The 23,173-nt window shown below is 42.1% G+C and overlaps 1 protein-coding gene across 1 annotated transcript in view; it reads right to left on the reverse strand.

The window, feature by feature from the left end:
* Positions 1 to 2,074: 2,074 nt before the first annotated feature.
* Positions 2,075 to 23,173, reverse strand: part of acap3b (ArfGAP with coiled-coil, ankyrin repeat and PH domains 3b) — a 46,482-nt gene continuing 25,383 nt past the window's right edge. Inside the window, exons 5-24 of the mRNA XM_030776195.1 lie at positions 19,207 to 19,265; positions 18,897 to 19,080; positions 17,900 to 17,944; positions 17,567 to 17,662; positions 16,828 to 16,902; positions 14,815 to 14,826; positions 8,566 to 8,678; positions 8,112 to 8,163; positions 7,772 to 7,872; positions 7,539 to 7,650; positions 7,162 to 7,370; positions 6,200 to 6,269; positions 5,467 to 5,561; positions 5,148 to 5,362; positions 4,880 to 4,963; positions 4,524 to 4,616; positions 4,076 to 4,296; positions 3,609 to 3,718; positions 3,238 to 3,348; positions 2,075 to 3,081 (exon numbers count right to left, since the gene is read on the reverse strand). Of these exons, the coding sequence (XP_030632055.1) occupies positions 2,934 to 3,081; positions 3,238 to 3,348; positions 3,609 to 3,718; positions 4,076 to 4,296; positions 4,524 to 4,616; positions 4,880 to 4,963; positions 5,148 to 5,362; positions 5,467 to 5,561; positions 6,200 to 6,269; positions 7,162 to 7,370; positions 7,539 to 7,650; positions 7,772 to 7,872; positions 8,112 to 8,163; positions 8,566 to 8,678; positions 14,815 to 14,826; positions 16,828 to 16,902; positions 17,567 to 17,662; positions 17,900 to 17,944; positions 18,897 to 19,080; positions 19,207 to 19,265 (2,205 nt within the window). The 3' untranslated portion in view covers positions 2,075 to 2,933. The remainder of the gene's footprint in view (positions 3,082 to 3,237; positions 3,349 to 3,608; positions 3,719 to 4,075; positions 4,297 to 4,523; positions 4,617 to 4,879; positions 4,964 to 5,147; positions 5,363 to 5,466; positions 5,562 to 6,199; positions 6,270 to 7,161; positions 7,371 to 7,538; positions 7,651 to 7,771; positions 7,873 to 8,111; positions 8,164 to 8,565; positions 8,679 to 14,814; positions 14,827 to 16,827; positions 16,903 to 17,566; positions 17,663 to 17,899; positions 17,945 to 18,896; positions 19,081 to 19,206; positions 19,266 to 23,173) is intronic.

Genomic DNA, 23,173 nt, shown 5'->3' on the forward strand with positions numbered 1-23,173 from the left:
TACACCATGCCTAGGGATACTGGAAATGGAAAGTAAACTCTATAGCTCCATGGAACTGCAACTGGTGTCGCAGCCTGACCTTTGAAGTGTTTGGCTGTGATGTCTCTACTCTCGGAATCACTTCATCCAGGAACGAAAACATCAGCATTAGGTTAGGAGAAGGCTAATTAAGTTGGTAAGATCATTCACCGATAGAGTGCAATAGGTCCACATGTAACTATCTGCGGTAATCTCTGTATGTCTTGCTATGCATTTCACAAACTGTTACAGAGATGCAGACAGTGTACCAAGCATTTGCACAGATAAAAAAGAGACAGAAGGAGAAAAAGAGAAATTAGGAAAAAAGGCAGATAGCAGAGTTGGGAGTTCAAGACTTTCTTTGTTTATTCTTTTGTTTTTTGTTTTTTTTTCTGGTGTTTTAAAAGACAGATATTTCAAGTTGTGTGAATAACACAAGAGCGTTTCCATAACCAGGACATTATCTAAACAGTAATGAAAAGACATTGTACAGAATGTTGCAAGAAAAAACAAAGAGTTTTAAATTTAAGGGTCCACAGTTGAATATTGAGAGCAAGCAGCTGAGAAAACAGAATATTTACAGATCAGTGTTTTAGAAGCATAATTTTGATCTATGTTAAAAAACAAATTCAAAGACATGCCACCAGACTTCCAGTAGTCCTTAAGGAAATCTCTTGACAGTTGGTCACTGCTTATTTTTTGCCAAATATGCAAACAATATTGGAATTTAATTAAAACTCTTAAACAGTCTTTGCATGCCAATTAAAAAAAAAGCTTTTTTCCAGTCAGACTATGGAAGTTTTGAAGAAAGAAACCATATGGAAAGCAATTTAACACACAGTCTGTCTCTTATCCCTCTCCTACACAGTAACAGTTATGATCTATTTGATACTTGTCTATATGCGAAGTCTGTAGTTTTAAATGTCCTTGCAATCAGCCACAGCAACTTTAAACAATGTAACTTCCAACGTGGTCAAAAAATTAAAGTTTATAAATGACTGAACACTGCCTGAGATGTCACATGGCAGGTCTAGATGTCTACGGTGTCTTGAAAATACACAAAACAGAATCGTCTGTGGTTTGAAAAACGACCCACTAACGCATGCAAAAAGGTAACTGAAAGGGTAAATCCAGTGGTCCCGTATTTATCGGAATCACACATCCAATAATGTAAACAATCAGCAAAAACGAGCATGTTTGAGTCCTCAGCTATTTTCTCACTGTCTGGAGACAACAGATGATAGATGTGTCTGCTAGTCTGTTCAGTGCTGTCAAGACATACGGACTATATGTATCCATAATGATTGTGTTTATGGTGACACATTGGTGTGACACATTACGTGATTCACACTTGATTTTTCAAACCACCTCCATGTTTGTATCTCAGGAATATTAAGTGCAAGATGAAAAGTGAAAAATATAAGAGTGAGAAAGAGAGAGAGAGAGAGAGAGAGAGAGAGAGAGACTCAGTTAAAAATTGTGGGTGATCTTGAACCCCTGAAAAGTCATGTGACTGAATTGCGAGGACTTGAAAAATATGTATACAATTATGCGAAACACATAATTACTATAGGCTTCATAAATACTTCAGAATCCACCTCTCTAAAAATTCATGTAGGTGTCAGAGAAGCAGACCCAATCAAATCCTGCTCCATATTGAACGGAAGGCCAAATAATGTCCAGTTAGTTCAAATGAAAACACCTTGAATATCTTACAAATGGAGTAAAATATACATAAATACAGATTATCTGTATTCCAAATTAACATTGCACTAGTCCTCTGGGCAGATCAACATAAATATAAAAACACAAAGAACAACACAAAACAACAATCAAAAAAAAAACAAACAAAATACTGTCTTAGGAAAAGTGCACACAGCTGCGTTTTTTTTTTTTTCATGATGACATTATAATAATATTATAGCATCTTTTTGTATGCATCTGTTCACATGCACACATAAACTCACTTTTATCCCCATCATATCCCATAAAGCAAGTGTTCTTCCACAGCCCTACCATTTCCTAATGTTTTCGTTGTGGGTTTTTTTTCATCCTAATGGTCCATCTATGCTACATTCTAAACTGCCCTTCTGTTTGTGTGCAGCTCCTCTTGTCTGTAGTGACAGTTCTATCAGTTTCATTGGTGGGAACGATTCCTCAGCAGATAGGAAGATTTCATTTTACCGCATCCCCATATAAATGAATGGTGTGTTCATTAAACCTTTCAAAGTGTGCCTGACTAGTCTGCGTTGATGTGGGCGGTCAAAATGTCAGTTATCTACTGACAGAACCTTTAGCAGCACTGTTTGGGTCAAAGCAGAGTCTTAAGTCAGTTTTCCACTCTTGTGGCCAGGTTCAAGAGTAAACATCATTATGATCTTTTCGCAATGATTTTGCGCCGGGCAACGTAAGACATGTAGATTCTTGGTTACGTTCTTGAAATGTATGCTAATATCTCGTTACGGTCAATATCATATTACTATCTTACAGGGAAACGTAAACAAACAATTGGTTTGTTTGTTTTTTTATCTTGCAATGTTCATTAAAGATGATACGGCCAAAAGAAGATGTTTAATTGGCTGATTCTAGGAGTTACATGAAGCCTTGTAAACTCATTAAAAACCTTAGTACGCATCTTTGACTGTTGAAAAGTGTTGCTGTTTTCGGTCCATTAATGCTGCCTTAAAGACTAACCCAACGTAAGGATGAGCTTATAAAGAATAAAGTTCTTTTTGAAACAAGAGTACGAGTTTCATTTAGAGACCAGTGGGGTTAATGCCCAGAGCCGAAGGGAATGTTGTTGAGGAAATCACCGTTTACTAGCCTGGCAGAGAGTAACGGGCTAAAAGATACCCCAATAAGTACTTCACATCCACAAGTTGTGCCTGAACCAAGACCCTGCCCAGTGGCTCTCCCTAACACTCATCTATGGTAAGGCAGATAAACTCTTGAATACACTTCCTATACTGCTGCTCTGTGGGGCTGCTGCTGGGATATTGACCTGGCTGTCCGAAGGGTCCGTCCGATTCCCGCATCTCCTCGTTCATCCGGGCTAACCTCAACCTGAGTCAAAGAGAGCAGGGGGAGAGAGGATGTGAAAAACAGAACGGATAAACTGGATAGCTAAAAGGGAGAAGAAGGAGAATGACAGGCTAACAGAACACCAGAGGGTGGATAAAAATACAGAGAAAGGAGAAAAATCCTGTAGTCGTGACTCACAGCGTAACTATGTCTGCATTGGCGGCCTGGACAGCTATGGTCAGAGGATCCTGCCCGTCATCATCGATCTCTGTTTGGGAAGCCCCTCGCTTTAAGAATAGACACACCTGACTGTGGACATACACATACCCAAACATTAAACAATACTGTAATGAGAGATGAGCAACAAAGGTGATGACACGTATTATGAATCATAAATGGTATCTGGCCTATTAAAGAAAGTCTTGGTTAAATAAAAAAGAGGGCACTCGTCACCAAATGATACAAGCTATGTAAGTTGTAGGTGCCGAATAAACAAACGACAGAGCAGACATCATACCAGTGGAGATATGTCATCTGGGTCAAAAACAAACCCTGAAACACGTGCTCACCCTGTGTGACCTAGACATGTGGCATGGTGGAGTGGGCCCCGCCCTCTCATGTCTCTCTGATTGACGTCTGCTCCATTCTGCAGCAAAAGCTCACAAGCTACCAAAGAGCCCTGAGGGGACAGAGAGAGAGAGAGAGAGAGAGAGAGAGAGACAGAGAGAAAAACAGACAGACAGAGAAAGAGGGAGGGGGAAAGACCGAGAGATTGAGAGAGAGATCAAACAGAACCCTACAGTGCTACTAAACTTCTCATATAAGATCACAGAACAGGAGTAGCAAAAAAAAGACATGAAACTGCTTCTGTTACAACATAGCTCTCTGATGTTCAAGGCATTTTGCTAGTTTGTTTTGACACAACATCTCAGACAATATGCCAGACAGAAATTCTAGACGTACTTTAGCTGGTGTGAACTGTCAGAAGATGTATGTAGGTGTAATAGAAGTAAAAATACAGCGAGGACAATCTCACCCCTATCACTGCTTGTATTAGAGGCGTCTTCCTTTCGTCTTCAACACTGACTAGGTTCACATCTGCACCATGTGCCAGCGCCTCAGCCATGAGGGGCAGGTTGTGGGCCAGTGAAGCTTTGTAGAGTAATGCACCTGGATGCAACTCCCGTACGTCCTCAGGGTCTGAGGTCTCCTGCTCAATCTCCACTTCACCACTTGACTCCTCAGAATCCTCTCCCTCTGCATACAGACAACAGGAGAGATGGAGAGAAGGAGACAGAGGAATTAAGGATGTAAATAACTGCAGCCAATTTAAGAAAACAACCTCCTTGTGAACTCTGGATTTGCCGCATGTGTGTCCGCAGCAATGAAATAGCTGAGATGGTGTTTAAGAAGGTGTAGTCTAGTAGTGTGAAGGCTGTGGTTTTCTCTGAGCTCTGGAACACTTTGTTGCCCAGTGCACTTACCTTCTTCAGTGACACTGTCCACCACAGAGCCAAACACCAGGATGTCTGTGCTGCCGTCTGTGCTGCCACCCAGTCCACTGTCACTGCTTAGACCTGTGGGGCCAACGAGCGCCAAGCCAGGGACAGATTAGTCACCCCACCGCCTCCCAAACCACTCCAACACTCAAAGCATGACCACCTTTCCGCTTTCACCACTAAGGGTACTCTGTGATATGGCCAATTTGCAGAGGGTGGATGTTTAAGGTAAAATTGTTGTAAATGTATGGAAGACGTTTGCCTGTGGATCCATGAATAAATAAAAATAAAACATTTTGGCTGTGAGGAGAAAGAGTAATGTCAGTGGTAGGATCACTTACTGCGAGGGCCTGAGCCTGTGTCGAAGTAAGAGAAGAGGGAGTCTAACTCATCAGGACAGAAGAGAGAGTCTCTACGGAACTTCACTGCAGCGGCTGTGGGTCGTTTAAGAGAGAAAAGGGGGTGAGAACATTGGCGATCATTCTTTTCACTATAAAATATAAGCATACAACATAACCTCAGAGTTCACGGTATTATAAAAACTCAGATGTTTGTGAATGGTAGGGGCAAAAAACCTCAAAAAGCTATAGAGATAAGGGTCTGTAATACCTAACGAAAGGTTGCCTGGAGATGTGCCACCGGCATCGTGCCGGTATTTCCGTCGGGATTTAGGGGCTCTGATAGAGCTATTGTGTCGCCGACACTTCTTCACGCCCCAGCGGTTTGATTTCCTGTCCCCTTCGATCAGAGCCTCGGAGCCACACATCTTCTTCAGAAACTTCCTCTCCACATACTTGGCTTTTATCCACGCCTCCTTCTCCTGTCTGGAGAGCCAAGGGAGGGATTTGAGCCTGACTAAGTTTGAGTCGACCACCCAACGTGTCGTTGTTAGTGCGTTACACGTAATACGATATATGAGCAGGTTCACCTTGAACTGGAGGGGCCAGGTTTCTTCAACCCACGCTCTTCACACGCACCCTCATAGATGTGGTTTACTACAGTGTTCCCCAGTTCACACATTAACTACAGAAGGAATTCATGAGAAAAGAGAGAGTGTAAGAAAGAGACGAAAAGAAAGAGAAGACAATATAACAATATAACCAATATAACAACCAATAGTTTTGGTAAGCGTCTTGTACCACTTTTTCCATTTCGCACAATTTAAAAAGAAAGGCTTTGAGTTAAAAAAAAAATGTACAGTTTTAGTCTACACACTTCAGGGAACCTTTTTTTTGCTTTTAAAAAAAAATTAATGACAAAATGATTTTATATGACCTAATTTAATGTTTCTAATTTATCTGCAGAAATTAAACAAAGAGGAAAACTCAATAATGAAGCTCATACACCCCTGCAAAATCTGACATGCCTCATGTCAGTGCAACACCCAATCTTGTCAGCAAGAGGAATTAACGGACAATTATAGCAAATCTACTGCAGTCTATTAATCAGTTACTCAGCTAATTACTGCTTGCTTAAACAGACCAATGATGACTTTTGAAAGAAGAAAATAAAAATGTTATTTTAACTAGTTCCGAAACATGTTGTGGGTGAAAGCCAAGAACAGATGTTTTAAAATACAAATTTTGCTGAGAACAAATGAATAATGAAAATATTTTGGTTTCAAGCCTTGCAGGAAATCTCATTGGAAGTGACATATTCACCTTGAGAAGCTCTGGTTCCCAGGAGTCTAACGTGAGAGAACGCACCTTTGAGCAGTGAACACCCAAACTCCTGTGGAATGTTAGAGAGCACAGTCGTTCATTACTGAATTTACCTTATATACACAATGCAAGGCAGTTTCAGGGCTGACCTGCCAAAACAGGTTACTAATGCTCACGCTCTAAAAATGGAGCTGTTTATTAATGACAGGCTAATTCAAATAGACAAAAGATAAAAGCAGGAAACAAGAGTGATTCTGCTGGCTGCCTTTGTTATGTCTACGGTCTCAAAGGACAATGATGAGTCTCCCGAACCGCTGTCTCCTCTGCTCACATGAGCAGTGTAAAGGTGGGAGAGGTTTAATCTGATTAGACGTCTGGTGCCAGTAATCTCCAGACGGGCTGATAGGGCAGAAAGGCTGATTTAGTGCATGATGCCGTCAGCTGCTCTGGGTCGAGGACACTGCCCTCGCTCTTTTGTTTAGGTTTACTCGGTCACGTATGACGTCATGAAAGGCCGGCCGCCTGATGCAGGCTATTTTAAAGACTGTCAATCCTCTGTCATATTAAAACACGTTCAAACAAAACATACATCTTAGCTGTTCGTTCTCTTTGGCGTAGAAACGCTATATTTACCTCGGTAACCCTTACCATGTAGTTACTGATTTGTGATATGAAAGGGATAGTTTATGATAGTTTAAAATAATGTAAAATGTATGTACAACAATTAAGAGGTATGTACATCCATATGTGGACAGCATCAACTCCAATGAATGAAGAATCTTCTTTGAAACTAATGACATTACAACTGGTCAGACATGCGTACAATTTAATTAACTACTTCAACAACATTCATGCGTTATGACAATCTCAAAAACACATCAAATCACGACTTCTGAACGTTGTTTAGTCTAAAGGTAGTTCATTCAAACTTTGTTTCTGAGGGTATCATTTCTGAGTGTTACCTGTGTATACCAGAGCATTCAATGCAGAGCAGGATGCCCAGGTTAATGCTAGCCCAGCGGGGGTCGGCCTGACCGCAGTCACAGCACTGCTCGTTCCCTGGCAGGGACTGGACCCGCTGCAGGATGCTCTCCCCTCGAATGCTACGCTCCCGGGACTCACTGGCCGAGTCTATACTGCTGGTGGAGGGGGAGGCCGTACGGTCCAACCGCTGTAGTCAAAACACGAAGTGGGACCGGTTAAGGAAATATACACTGCGGCAGAGAGCTTCTCTGAGCTTTCATTTCTCAGACGACGAAAGAGGGCAATATGTGACATTTGTTATCATTTTATTGCTTAAGGGGATCCCAGATAATACCGCAGTATCTGTGGAACAGACCTCAATATAGTAGTTGTCTGTGATCTCCCTGTAGGCGGAGGCGATGCTGGCTTGGACCGCTTGAATCCAGGCCTGACGAAGCTTCTCTGATTCAGCCTGCAGCATGCAGCTCCTAAGGAGGTTATGGATATGGAAAAATTAATCTGCTTCCCTTGCACAGATGTACATACACACACACACATACGTACATACATACGCACGTACGCATATGGAGCTGACAAAATTGGACTTACTTTGTTGGAGACACCACCTCAAAACAGAACCTCCTCTCTATGTCTTCACAAGGTTTGACAGAGCAAAGACGCAGGTCTTCCACTACAACCGTCAATGCATCCTGTAACGGTCAAAAAGATTTTTACCTCAACAAAAAGACTTGCATTATTCCCTTATAACACATAACTCTAAATGTCCTCCCAAATGTTTCAAAAAGCATTTGGTGTGAGGTCTTTCCTTTGAACTTTATGGAGTCATTACCAGTATTACTCTCAAACACAGAAATACTATTAAAATTGACCAAACCATATAATTTGATATGCCTGTTTTTGCCAGAAAAGATCAATATTTCATGCCTACCTTAAGTCTCTTCTGATAGACCAACTGGCTGTTTTGTATAGAAAACCATCGCCTAGCCGAGAAAAGAGCACAGAGATAGATCATTGAGCACATAAAATATATTTTGATGTGTTAAATTAACTATTGTAACATGACTAACCTGAATGTACATTCTGAAACTTATAACATTATCATTATTAAAAAGATTATGGTGTCAAAGGAAATCTAATCACCAAGCATCCGAACACAAGACCATCTTGTTCTGAGCACACTAACTAATGTGCCGAGTCAGCAGAATAATTTTTCTAATATTAAGTAATAAATAGACCGCAGTAGACACTACTGGATACCCCAGTCACTGAAACGCACTTCAACACTACTACTAAATCAACATGGTTACAGGAAACAACCAGTTTGTCAAATGCATTGAATGATGGTATGTCCTGTGTTATCTGTGCACTGAAGTGTCACTTACCTGTTCCATGTCTTGAAAGCATTGCTAGCCCTTTTGAAGAGATATCCCTCCATCACTACTCCATTGGGAGCATCCACATTAAACTCCACCTTGGAGTCGTCATATGAGAAATCCTACCGAAAGAAAGAAAGAAAGAAAGAAAGAAAGAAAGACAGACCAGCAGTCAGTAATCATCAGTAACATTCACTCTATGGTCAGTTACCCTGTAGTACTACTTGTTGGAAGCCACTGTTGTGATCATCATCTGAATTTTTGAATCACCAGTTGCCAAAATATGTAAACATGAATAGGAAACCAAAATTGGAAAGTCTGGATTAGATCCACTACTTCTTTAATTAAGAGAGAATGATGACTGATGGCTAAAAGCCTTTCATATCTCCTCATAAGAAGCATTAATCAATAGTAACTCCATCTGTGCAAGCAATATTTAAAAAGAGAACTGTGGTACACATAGTGCTTTTTGCATTAAGAAAGTGAAACACTGTCTCGTGGTATTCCATTGACATATTCCCGAATATCCTGCTCAAACAAAGCTCTATATGCTTTTCATCTGAACACATTTCTGTGACCCAACACATCAATTATACCTATGAAATATCACCATCATTACATTTCCATCTTTCTTTAATGAGAGTCAATATTGCACTAAATGACTCACTGTTCTAAATCCAAAACAGACAATGCACAGCCGTATTAATTTGTTTTTCCACTCTGAACATACAAAATCCATGGAACATCTCACTTACCCCTGTCATTTCACGAAGGAACCCTAAACATACTCTACCAGCACATCAATCACATTAAAATAATGTCATATGAATTGCCCTCTCGATAGAACTCGATAGAACAAATGATTCACAAACATCAGGGCAAATTTTTCTTTCATCAAGCAGCTGTGATGGTCTGTCAGAACAGAAACATTCACTGAGGACAGTAAATCAAAAAAAAAAAAAGAGACGTGTTGATGTCACCTTTCTAAAAAGCACCCAAAACATCTCACTACCTGAGACACATGTTCGAATTGATATAAGCACAAGCCCGAAAGAGAGTTCCTCATTTTCCTACAAAGAGAGGTAAGCATGTCGCGAATTCTGTTTACTGGTCACTACAGAGAAAGTGAAGGAAAGGTTAGAAGGAACGGTGGATAATGCCGTAATTCCATTACAGCCCCCTCTGTGTTGCAGATGCGACTGACTAGTTCTTATAGACTGTCTTATAGACTACTTAAAAGAGAGACCGAACTCACGCTGAGAAAAAAAAAGAAAGTAAGAAACTGATACACCAATACTCTCAGTGACATTCCAAGACAATCAAACAAAACGTGCCATCACTCACCAGAGCAAAATCCAACCTCCCAAATATCTTCATCTTCCGCAAATGCTTATCCAGAAGCATTGGTATAAAAAGTTTTAAAATAGAGCGGGAATGAGCTAATGCAGTGTTCTGGCACCTGAGTTTAGTAAAAGACGTATCATTTCCGAGTCTCAGCTCTGGAGAGATGCACGGGCGGACTTCAAGACAGCGTTACTTCAGACTAAATGACAACACACTGAGCTCTTGCTGCGTGCTGTTTAGCCGCCACCTGCTCTAGTGCTGCGCTGTAAACGCGTAAGGGAGCTTAGAGCCCACATGATTAGCATACAGCTGTCGATTTCTGTGCGCAACTCTTTGCGTGTCCTCTGACCTCACTTCGGAGCGGCATACAAACATTATTTCACTGCCACGAGCAGCACCCACCGCTTGCTTCACCGATTTACGATCGCCCTCGTGCCCAATGTCCCCCCTCTGCCCTCTGGCGAGGTTCCCCTCTTAAACGGGCACAACAGCGGGATAGTCACTCTTGGAATAGCCGGCGTCCATCTGTCTGACAGTCCACAAACCCATTCCTGCTTAATCAAGCAGACGTTATTGCTTCTTCCGAACCCCCTACATAGAAGTGTGCTCCTTCCATGGCTTTAACCACACGGACGGCCTCTAATACAACAGTATACGATTTTCCATTTGCCAAGTCTTTCAATGAAAAATAAATTGATATCAATATTATATGTGTTTTATCCAATATGATAAGTGTGAGCAATCACTTAAAAGAAGGCTATTTGCTGTAAGTGACACATTAGGAAACTGACATGTATACACTTTGATGGGCAAAGCAAGTGTATGGGAATATGGTATAACATGCAGAGCAAGTAAGTTTTTTAGCACCCTTCACATGTGGGTTTTATAGACCCATAGACCAGAAGCATACTGTTTCAATTAGGCCAACTTCAAACTGGTCACACGGGCTCATATCCACCCAAGCAGTTCAGAATGGCAAAAATATTCAACTGACATGAATTTGTTTTTTCAGAGCTTTGAACCACTCAGTTCAACCGAAATAAAAATGACTCCGTGACAAGACAGAGGGGACTCAGATCAAATCAGAGCAACTTTCGCCCGTGAAAAACCAGGGGAAGAAAAAAAATACCAACAATCACAGGTCATACAAAAACATGTGGCCCTTTGCTTTTTACAACCCCATGTTCTTGGGAGAAACCGCACCCGCGCGGCCAGCTGCTGAACCAAAGGGAACATACCATAACTCTGTGAGAGAATGGCGAGGAAAGTCCCAAGGGTGCCACAATGAAGTGGGGCCTGAATAGAGAAGTTGTGTGTGAGGAGCGGCAGATGTAATTCGAAGCGGGAGTGGGAAGAGGCTGGGACAGGGCTCATAGATCTGCCACAGCAGCCATGACGGGGCGAACGGAGGAGAAGGGAGGGAGAGAGAAAGAGAGGCGACAGACTGCCGAGGCATCTCTGCCGATAAATCACGAGGGTAAATCATCCAGACACCCTCTTCTTCAACCATGAACTGGGAAGCAGGATGGTGTGTGTGTGTGTTTGTGTGTGTGTGTGAGAAACTATAGGTCCATTACAAAACGTGTGAATTAAGTATGGCATAACTCTGTAATAACTAGTTTGATTGAACTACAATATGCCTCTTTTGAGGGGTTCAGGGGTTCACATCAAAAAAAAAAAAAAAAAAAAAAAACAGACCAAAAACGCTATTTACTGTCATGTCACAGAGTGGAACTCTACATGTTTTTGTGTTAAACTACAGATAGCCCAAAAACTTCACTACGCTGTCCGAGTGTTCATCTGAGTTCTCACTGTTTAATACATTGACATTGCTACCTCACTTCAACAAGTAGTGTTTATTCTGTTCCAGAAAGTTCTGTGAACTGAGGAACATCTGATATGTATTCTCTTTGGAAGCTAAGCTGAATAAATGATGAGTAGTACAAACACACACAAACTTTAGAGCGAGTAAACTGTGAGATCATGAGATCAGAGGGTTAAGCTAGCTGTAGTTAATGGACTGGTGAGATTCTGGTTCATCGCAGTAATGCACAAAAGCTAAAGGAAGCCTGCTACCTGCAGCTTGCCTAATAGGGTTTGGAACAGAGACTTTAATTTCCAGGTAAGCTCAACAGATCACGAGAGCTGGGTACCATTTTGTGCATGTGTGCTGAACATCCAGGGTCTAAGGCTCTTGTTCACTGCCATGCTGTTCAGGCCTTAAAACCTAATCCCATTACACATTTATCTGGCTGCTCTCTCTTTCTCTCCCTCCCTCTCTCTCTCTCTCTCTTCCTCCTGCTCTCTCTCTCTCTTCCTCTCTGTCTCTCTCTCTCTGGTTCTCCCTCTATTTCTGGATCATCAAACCTCTTTTCCACTTTTCTCTCAAATTCAATCAACCTAGTGTAAATATATTCTTGTCTGCTTTCTCCTTTTTTTCTTCCTCTCTGATCTTGAAATTCCATCCCTTGCATTTTCACTCACCACTTCTCATAAATGTTGAGTTCATTTTTAGCCCACGTATTCAAATAAGTAAAGTTGTTCCAGAGACCTGAGCACATGGAAGAATGATTACATAATATCAACTAATTTCATTGTGATACATGATCCTGTTTAATTGTGGTCTCCAATGACGTTCTTCCAACCAGTCTCTGGACTGACAACACAAATGAAAGATGCTTTCACCTGTAAGCCATTGTCAGTGACGCAAACCAAGTCTACATTCATCTCCTTCAGGAAGAGTATGTGCATGTGTGTATGTGCATGAGCGTGTGGACACTGCAAGTCTTGAATCAAGCTCCACATGTCAGAAACAGTTGGTAGCACAATTTCAGCAGTGATGTTTTTGGCACATCACCACCTCATGCTCTTTTCTCTGGTAGCATTGCAAATGTGCCATCTGCTATCTTTAGCAGTGCTGGCCAGGGGCAAAGGCTGGCTTTGTGCCTAACGGAGACTTCCAGACCTTGGCTGGTCGTGAGTGTCTAATCTAATCCACCTGGTCCTCACTGATTTCTCCACCAAGTCAAGCCAGAGAGACCATGACCGTGACAACATGCTGGACTGTCACCCAATACTGGTTGTGCTCCCTAACAACAGCATTGTCATTTGGTAAATGTTGATATTGTGCCACAGTGTTGATACTTAGATATCTAATAGTGGGTTACAAAGTGTTGTAGACTTGCTCACGTGGGATCACAAGCAAGAGTAAAGAGTAGCACGTGTGAGGACGTTCACAACACGATTTGACAATACTGAACACACGATGAGAAAGCGTCCCACTTATTGATCAGTTTAGAACATCAGATACAAACTCACTCATAGACGTAAACACAAACATTGCGTGTGTGCACATGTGTGTGTGTGTGTGTGTGTGTGCGTGTGTATGTGTGTGTGTGTGTGTGTGTGTGTGTGTGTGTGTGTGTGTGTGTGTGTGTGTGCGCGCATGTGTGTGTGTGTGTGTGCGTGTGTATGCGTGTGTGTGTGTGTGTGTGTGTGTGTGTGTGTGTGTGTGTGTGCGCGTGTGCGTGTGTGTGTGTAGCGTGGAAGGGATGGAGGTACGCTTTACTCATGTGCTTGAGAAAATCAATCGCTCACACATTTGAGTAACATTCTCACTGCTGACAGACACTGCTGTGACTGACTTCTTTGCACTGGTTGTGCAGATGACGTTCTCTTTGTCTGAAAACATCCCAGCATCTTCACATTTGGGTCTAAACATCATCAGAACCATCGGCTGAAGGAACGGATAAGAACATGAGAAAACAAAGGGAGCTGTTATCTATTTAAAAACAGTTCCAGGGTAAACCAAGTCACAGTGGGGAAAAAAAATGATGGTACTGCATGCAAAACAAAGCATTCAAGTTTCATCGCTGCCACTTTTATCATATCAAATCATAAGCTTCTTATAGCTGTGCAGAGCTGAAATACTCTCGCGTCCCAAAATACATCAGCCAGCAGGTTAAGGGCCAAGTGTGGCATTGACAGTCCAATCTCAACAGCATCTGAACAGCTAGGGTACGCTCAGAGAGAGAAGAGCAATTCTTCATGAAACAGTATTGTTTTTCAGCACGAATATTTTGCATCAGGAGTACATGGCAAATTTTTATCCTCAGCTGTACCTACATTCCACATACTGTTAAACGGATCTGAACTGTTTTATGAAGCGGACATTTTGCACAATTTATTGCAGGGTTCGCATAGATCTGACAGATTCTCAGAATAGATTCTCCTCTCTGTTCTCCCTGTCAATCTTAAACAGATCTCTCCTCAATAACTGAGGCCCAGTTCATTGTCAGTTGCTAAGGATAAGACCAGCACAACGGCAGACGGCATCATAAAGGATACTCAATGGTACACACCACCTCCTGTGCCTTTCAAAAGCCAAAACAGTCAAGGCAAATAAGGTCATTGTCCATGTGCTCCTAGGCTATCCCTTTGAGCTTGCCCTTATTGCCTCAGCGAAACAATCCAGCGCAAGTATTGATTACCATGAACGTGCTCAGCACGTGAATGCCGTAAAGTATTTTATTATGGATCCCAAATCAATTCAGCATTGTCGCTGTGAAAAGAAATTCCACATCATGTTGTACAGCTATTGGTTGAGAGATGTGGCGAATGGCGACCTGTTTTTTCCGGTCATCTCAATAAGCTTTTTAATGTTTACCATTCTAGAACTAACACCAATACCAACAAAATGATCACTCTGACTTAACAGGTATTTTTTTTTTTATAAGAAGTTGACCCCCCATAAGCAAAACATAAGTTTCAGTTCTATTCTTAAGTGCAGTATTTCAAAGATTTCCATTTTTAACATGTTCTCGATAGTGTGCGTCTATGGCAGGACACATCACTGAACCGAACAGTGGCTCAGTTTGACCTGCGGTATAAATAATGAATGAAACATCCACTCACCTGCATTAATGTCTGGATGGAGGGGATGGAATCAACAGCATGAGGGGAACGCGGAGGAAAGAAACGGGAAGTGGGAGGGCAATGGATGGTAAAGAAAAGAACAGAAAAAAGTATTAATAAAATGCACAGTTCAATGTAACACAACGCATCACAGAACAGAGCACAAATACAACAAATGTTTCATCAATGAATTTTGATTTGGTGTTGCTGTTTTATCTTAAAACTGCTATCTCTAAACAATTTTTTTATGTAGCTGCAATACAAGCACTACAATGACTTCTCATTAAATGAAAGGATAAGGCAGACAGAGACAGAATATTTTAATGCAGGTTCACTGTAATATTAGTTACATCCTCCTTTCCGGTCCCGCTGCCAAACTGTCAAAATCCATTGGGAAACCATTTATCAATGCAAATGACTGCAGACCTGGAAACACAACCCACTTAAATTGTCACGCTGTCATTAGTGTTAATGATTGATGATCCATCCCTATAATGGACAGATACCGAGACAGAATTTTACTTTCACTTCTATTTCTTCAACTTATGGAAATTCAATGCTTTTTAAATCTCAATAATCTGGATCAAAATTACACATCCCCTCATCCTCAAATAAGACCTTCCCTGTCTGGAAATACTATTTCTAACCACAACCTCAGGGAGCCTCTGCCTTGAGCTACGGAGAAAAAGGGACCATAATGCAGGGGCACATGGCAAAGTCACAGTCAGATGTCGGCCCTCTCTCTCTCTGGCCGGGGATATGTGTTGGTGGAAAAGCTCTGTTGGCTACCACTCCGCTAACAGATGGGGGCTAGTGCCTGGGTGGCACAGAGAGCGTGTGTGAACATGAGTGTGTTTGAGAGACGGAGTCTCAAAGCAAGACAAGAGCCATTTTATTCATAAGGGGATGAGGAACTGTGAACAAAGCCACTGTAAACTATATATTCCCAAATGTATCCCCATCAAAACACACAATATAAGTGAATTATGTAAAGGTTTTTACAGCTTTTAGACAGAGACCAACAGTATTCTGTTCTTGGTGAGTCTACCAACTCTATCTGCGTGACATGCTTGATTTAAAAAGACATGTTGACGTTAATGTGAAAACAGAGAACCCAAGTGTATTATGTAAACTTTAATATTTATATGAAACTAATAGGAATAACTTATGTGGTCCTGGCACTTCATGCTGAGGACAAACATAACTGACAATTCCCCTCTTAAGAGTCTCAAAGAACTCTATTTTTGTGTTCCACAGGATTAAGAATTCAAAATCCTTTCCCACTTGTCATGCGGCTGATGTGTCTTCAGAGTAAATTTATATGGCTGGAAGAAGAAGTGTGATGCTAATGCGATGTAACATGTCAAATGGAACTTCCACGGCAGTTCAAAATAAATTAGACAGCCTGATCTTCACCACAGGACATTCTCTGGCGCAAAATCTGCTGATCGAAATTTTGCCTCACGCTAAATAACAACCTTCACATGCAGAGTTATGCAGAAAATGTAGAAGAAGCCATTTAATCAGACTGACTAAGCCTCACACACACACAAAATGAATCCTTCAGTGTATTAAAAAAAAAAAAACACCGTCGTCCCGTCCGTACAAACACATGTCAGAGATGTTTAAACCGTTTCCTTTGACAGACTACACGTCGACATGAAGCTGTGATCTTTACTGGAGGATCAATCTCAGAGTACGCTAAGACAAAGCTAGCATGGGCGACCATCAGAAGCCTTATCTCCAATCAGCAAAACCGACGTCACGCAACAGACAGAGCCACCTGCTCAGTCTCGTCTCCCAGCCAGAAAAAGGAAGGAGAGAAAGAGACAAGGATCTAGGAGAACGTAACCAAGGGAGAGGGAAGGGTGGAGAGCAGAGAAAGGACATTGACGGATCATAAGAAATAAAAAAATAAAGGGAGAGACAAAAGGTGGAAAAAAAAGAGAAAGAAAGAAAGAAAAGAGAAAGGAGATGTGTGAAGATATGAATCATCAAAGATGAATGTCTCACCCTTTGCTGGATGATTGCGTGTTTGTGTTCCATTTCCCTCTTCTCCATGGCTGAGTCAATGACCAGCTGATCCAACTGTGTGTCAGGGACAAGACACCAGGGATGAGGAGACACACATAAGCACAAACACAAACACTCAACACAAAACATTTCAAAAGCTTAATCTCTATTTTTGGGTCTGTATAATGTTCTACTGAGAGCAGAGAGCATCTTAAGTTAATCATCGCTGGTGCATGGGAAAACCAAGCAACCCAAGAACATAGTATCCCATATGATAATGGACTAGACACCCATTTTTTTCATTTTTTGCGAGGAGAAAGACAAAAACATAACTGTGGCCGAAAACATAAAGCCCTACATTGTAACTGTTACTATTCCTTGTTATATTCACAACACATTCCTTAAGCCACTCTTGTGGTGTTGCCATTGTTTAAGACCTTAACACCATTTTCCTAATCTCAGACAAACAAACTCAGACTGCACACCAGGCTGGGATTAAGATTATCCAATGTTTTCATTCTTGTGTCTTGAGTGTCCATGTGTGTGGGTGTGGGTGTGTGTTTTTTTTCCCCCCTGGAGCCTTGGGCTTGCCAGGGTCACGTCACCATCAGAGAGAACAGACACGGTATAGAGACAGGTGGGGCTGGGAGCGCTAATGAGATAAGTTAATGGGGCTAGGTGCGCTAACAGGGGACGAGGTTTGACCTCCAGCAGCAGATGTGTGGTACGCTGCTCTCACCTCAGCGGCCAGCTTCTTCATGTAGGGGTCAATCTCATCCAGGAGATTGTAGCCTTGTTGGAACAGCGTGTATTGGGCGTGCATGAAGGACAGGATCTGCGTAAGTCAGGGAGAGGAGGATAAGAGAAGGCTTTACCTTAACCAAAGATAAACGAATTAGAAAAAAAAGCCAAAAAGTATTTTGCCCGCCTTACGGTCGTCAAAGAAGGACTGTTACAACAGTACACGTTCTAACGATGGAAAATCATACAAATGTTGGTCACGGTGGAATTCAAACACTGAAGTGAACAGGGAAAGCCTGGAACAGTGTTTTCCACATTTGGGATCACTTACCGAATCAAGAATTTCAAACTTCTTTTTGGCTTGCAGGACATTGATCTGAGGGAGACATGATATTTGGTAAACACAGAGCGGTAATGGCTAAAAGTAGAAGAAAAGCACAATGTTGCTAAGCAAAAGCATTTCACAAAAGAGTGGAACAAGCAAAATTGCCAGAATAGTATAAGTGTCATTTGGAGTTCACCTAAAGCCACAGCTGGACCACGTGCTGTCACTGACAGCTTAAGTTAACAATTAACTCATTAGCATTGCAGTGGTAAACATGACCTCAGATATATCTGCTCCACACGGCGGACACAAGCTAGTCTGCAGTCTCCTGCTTTTGTCTGGTGTTTTTTTGTCTGGTGTCATCCCATTCAAATCTGAGACGTTTTCTCAAATGGGATCTTGAAAAAAATGGGCCACAAATGTTTTTATCTTATTAAAATGTGTAGCTAGCATATTCGTATGGCAATTAAAGTCAACTTTTTAAACAGGTATAAGGATATACTTCATCTAATAAGCCTTCTGAAGGGAATACAGTTGACTCGGTGGGGTAAGAAATGCTATTGTAGCCCTTTAAAAAAAAAAAAGCACAAGGCCTGGAGAAACGCAGAGTTTAGCACAAAAGAGGTCACATTAGCGAAACAGTGCTAATGATGGCCAGTGGATATGTTACATTATGCAGAGGGATGGAGCAGTCACTACCAATCTGTCATCTCCTTACCACAGGCACTGAGATCTGAATCACTGTGTGATTCAGACTTCAGACAACAGTATCTAGAAAACAGGCTTTGTCAAAAACTAAGGATGCAAAATACTGAAGAGGGATTTTTTTTTTTAATACGACAATGCAAAAGATTTCTCGTTTATATTGATAAATGTGTTTCCCGTAAGATTCAAACAAGCCAACACTCATATGAATTAGCTTTGTATGTTAAGAGGGACTTTATCTTAAGCAAGAGTAGTGGCTACAAAGTGTCTTTTTGTCAATCTCTGTTGCAGCTGTTACCTGTAATACATAGTCTAGGGCCAAGTGGCGGAAGCATTTTCGGGTTGTGATGAGTGTGCTGGTTGCCTCCTCCACTTCGTGTGGTTTGTTCCTCGGTGCCTGAGCATTCTTGACCTGGGCTATCTCCATATCCTCTCGCACCTTGTCAAACTGTTTCTTTGTCTCTTTGAACTTGCGTACATCGCTGTGGGCAAAAAAAAAGGACAGAATGAACTGTTAAAAGAAAATAGTGGGAATAAGAAGAAAAGATGAAAATAATGAAAGAAGATGAAAATAAGAAAGGGGTAGAGGAGCTATGAAAACGACTCACTCCTTGATAAAATTATTCAGCTGTTGCTTGATGGATCTCTGTGCCTGGTCAAAAAGGATCTGCAGGAAGAGGAGAAGGACAAAGCCAAGCGAATTTAAACGCAATGATTGACAGATAGTTGGACTCATGTATCCACATCTGTAAGTCTGATTGATCTCCAGCACATTCCTGCAAATCTCCTCGCACTTCCTTCATTTCACCACTAGGTGGCGCAGCAGTTGCACACCTCCTACATCAATCAGTTCCTTGGTGAGCGGTACGCTCGCACACACCCTCACCACACCCCCTTCATTCACATTCAGTACCGTGTGTGTATGGGGAGGGTGGGGGTGGGGGACTTTTTCAGTGATTTTTCATGTTGTGAGGCAGCTGTGGGGAGATGCTAAAATAGGTCGGGAGAACAGAGGCTCGGGAGAACAGAAGCAGCGTGCTTAGACGGAGGGGTAGTGAGGAACATACCACAGCAAGCTGGGGATGACAGTTAGACAGAATGACACAAACAGAACCACTGCAGTCTGCAGTGCTGGGGTCTTGCCCTGGGGGGTATGGGAAGAGGTGGGGTGGGGGGGGGGGGGGTGTCTTGTTGGATGATAATAGGGTTGAAAGTCAGAGAAAGATGCAAACACTGTAAACATGTCAGCGAGCCAGGCACGGACACAATGCAAACATGCCTGTCACACACCATTACACACAACCTCAGAGAGAAGAGCTTGAAGAACCGTTTTGAGCCATAATCATCTTGATTCCAGCAGCATTACAAATAACTGCGGCTTTGCGGTGATAAGCTGCAGCCGTGTAACATGTGACAGTGAGTGTCACATGGAACATGTGTGTAACATGGCTGCCATGTAACGTTAGACAGGAGTGACGGGGAGAGAGCGAGAGAGAGAGAGAGAAAGAGAGAGAAAGAGGGAGAGAGAGAGAGAAGGAGAGAGAGAGTGGAGAGGAGAAAGTGAAAAAAAGCAATTTATGAGTCAGTCACTTTGTGGTATTCCCACCAATCCTAAACGTTACATTCCCCAGTTCTCCACACACACTGACTAATGCAACACAGCATTCCCAGTCAGTCTAGACTGGAATCAGCACTTACCATCCCCTAACCCCAAATATGCCAGTTACACAGACTACATCCATTACAGAACATATCAGCGGAGGGCTGGGTCTCCTGGCTGTGAATGTGTGGCCCAGTATTTCAAGAGGGTAATTAGCAGCATGTTTTGCCAGACCTTTTAAGACTTCGACGTTGCGGTTTGTGTCTCCAGACACTGGAAACATACTGAGAAAACGGTCTGCGTCTCTTTTTCTTTGTTTGAAACTCTTTTCTTAAATCATTCTCTTTTCTTTTCTACAACTTTTTTCTCTCTCTCTCTCTCTCCCCTCTTCATGCCCCTCTTCCTCTGGCATGAGTGACTGTGCGGAGAGCCGCGGAACCACACTGCATCTCCCGGGGTAGAAAGCTAATTAAGACATCGAGAGCGTGTGAAAATCTACAACCTCCCGTACGGTGGCTAACAATTCGGTGAGTGAACGGCACAGCCTGAAAAACACTGAATGAGAGAAAAATAAATATGACTGACAGTGTTTCTCCATTTCAGAGAGGGTGTCTGGGAGGATGGTTAAAGCGTGGCTCACGGCCCAGGCCCACATCTGAGACCAGCAAAAAACCTTTCATGTGAATCCAGGAACTAGTGTGGAGGGATGGAAAGCCGCTGATGTGTTTCCGTCACACACACACACAAAGGAGAAGAGAAGATTCTGCTGAAAGAAGGGAGAGAAGAAAGAACGCAAGAGAGAGAGAGAGAGAAAGAGAGAGAAAGAGAGAGAGAGAGAGAGAGAGAGAGAGAGAGAGAGAGAGAGAGAGAGAGAGTACCCCATGGAGTTGGAAAGCCATCAAGTAGCATCCAGCTAATAGTACCAGTATATCACAGGTGCTTCCCATATGATGACAAGAGAGAGGTCTAGATCCAGACCCTCATTTTTCAGGGAGGGGAAAAGGAAGTGACTTAGGCTGAGAGAAGACAGTGTTCAGCATTTGGTGTGCATGAGCTGCATTTAAAACACCAAATGTATACTGAAGGATTTCACCAGACCATTCATGGCAAATACATTCAATGAATACTATACATGGAGAATGTGCTGTATTGATTTTAAAGGCACTGAGTTCTCAGTTCATTTAACTCCAAAAAACATAAAAACAAAAATAAAAAACAGATGTTCCCCAGATACAAACTGGAACAAAAGAAGAGTAATATATTTCAGAAACTTCACTTTCACAAAACCTGAGTCAGTAACAATGTTAGCTGCCCTTTTCTTTGTCAGAAAACCTGGTCTATTACATAACAAAACTGAAAACTGACCTTCCCACAGAAACCATGGCCAATCCCCTAACAGCATGTCTGTGCACACATGTGGTAGACAGTCAGGACCGGTCCAGCTCAGTCTGGCTTCAGCTTACATCAGACGAACGTTTTTTAAAATATCCAATGAACAATCAGAGATTTCACTGGTTCAGACAGTAAAAGCGAACACGATTCCCGAAAAAGCCAGACGGCACAACAGGCAAACTCCAATCTCAGCAGATTCCAATATTTACTGTGTAAACAGCAGTCTGTTTGTGACTTTTTCCCAGTCCATAGGCTCACATCCAAAATATTTTCAAAAGAAATTCAACCTTTGTTTACATAGGGCCCTGTGTTAGTGTATTGTCTGTTTGTGCTGTAGAAGTGCGTGTTGGCGTGAACCCTCCTTTTCATGCTTGGATGGCGGTGGTTTCGGTGATTAACTCGCAGGGTTACGTAACGAGTAACATACATCACACCTCAGTCCGTCTCACCAGTCAATGAGAATATAAACAAGTGGTTTGGATTAACTCAGCTATCCAACAACTCATCCTCTTTCATCTTCGACATCTTCAACAACTCAGTCTGTGACTAGCCTTCATCTCTACAGCACCAAGGCCAAGAGGACTTTAAGAAGCCAAGACTGTCTGAATGAAATGTCTGAATTCAAGTCTGAATGAAAGTACTACCAAAACAAAACCCTCTAGGGTCTGCCTTTTAAAAGTCATTTCCCAGGGAGTTAACACCTTCACGGAATTATGTGGAGAATTACATGGAATGAGCTGTCATTATCCTTTATCGGATTCATCATCAGTATCGCTCTGGATTCCAGAAGATGTTTTTTGCTCTCTGCATGTCAGATCATGTGGAAGACAAAACCGTGTGCCAAGGTATATCTCACAAACACAGGTTTTCCTGATACAGCCTGTAGGTGTAATCTGAAAAGACAAGAACCACTGGATAGACTGCTTCCCAATCTTTCTCATGCACGCTGGAAAACAGCCTATTCTTATTCCAGCCAAAAATATTTTGATATAATTGGGCATGAGCTCTCTTACTTGCCATCCACAGTCAAGCTTCCCTGGATTCAAAAGGAAGCCCGTCAAACATGGCAGGATCGTAGAAGGTTCTGAATTTATGGAACCAGATGGGATTAGATCTACAGTAAAGCGCCGGGCTTTGATTTAGAGAGTGGCAGGTTGACTGCTCTGACCTGGGCCAAACATGAGGGAAGAGGAAAAAGCTGAGTGAATTAAAGTGATGGCTTTTCACCACGTGAGCTTTATCTGATGGTCAGGCTGAGGACACCCGTTTGGGTGGTCAGAGAGTAAAGACATTGTTCCCTCCACTCTGGGTGAGCCTGCACACATGATGAGAGGACTACATACAGGAAGAGCCACAATTCATCATTTCACAGAAAGCCAGCCAAATGTTAATCTGAGACGCAAAAGCAGCGCCCTGAACGAGACAAATGAAACTTCCCGCATGAAAATTGAAAAATGTTTTGCAAAAAAAAAAAAAAAATTCCTCATATTCTTGTCACTTCTTCAGCGGTGCTGGCCACAGAAATGTCTCCCTAGGACATTTTATCACAACAATAAAGTTAATTTAACGAACCATAAAAACTC

The sequence above is a fragment of the Chanos chanos genome, chromosome 6, assembly GCF_902362185.1.
Source record: "Chanos chanos chromosome 6, fChaCha1.1, whole genome shotgun sequence".
Taxonomy (NCBI): Eukaryota; Metazoa; Chordata; class Actinopteri; order Gonorynchiformes; family Chanidae; genus Chanos; species Chanos chanos.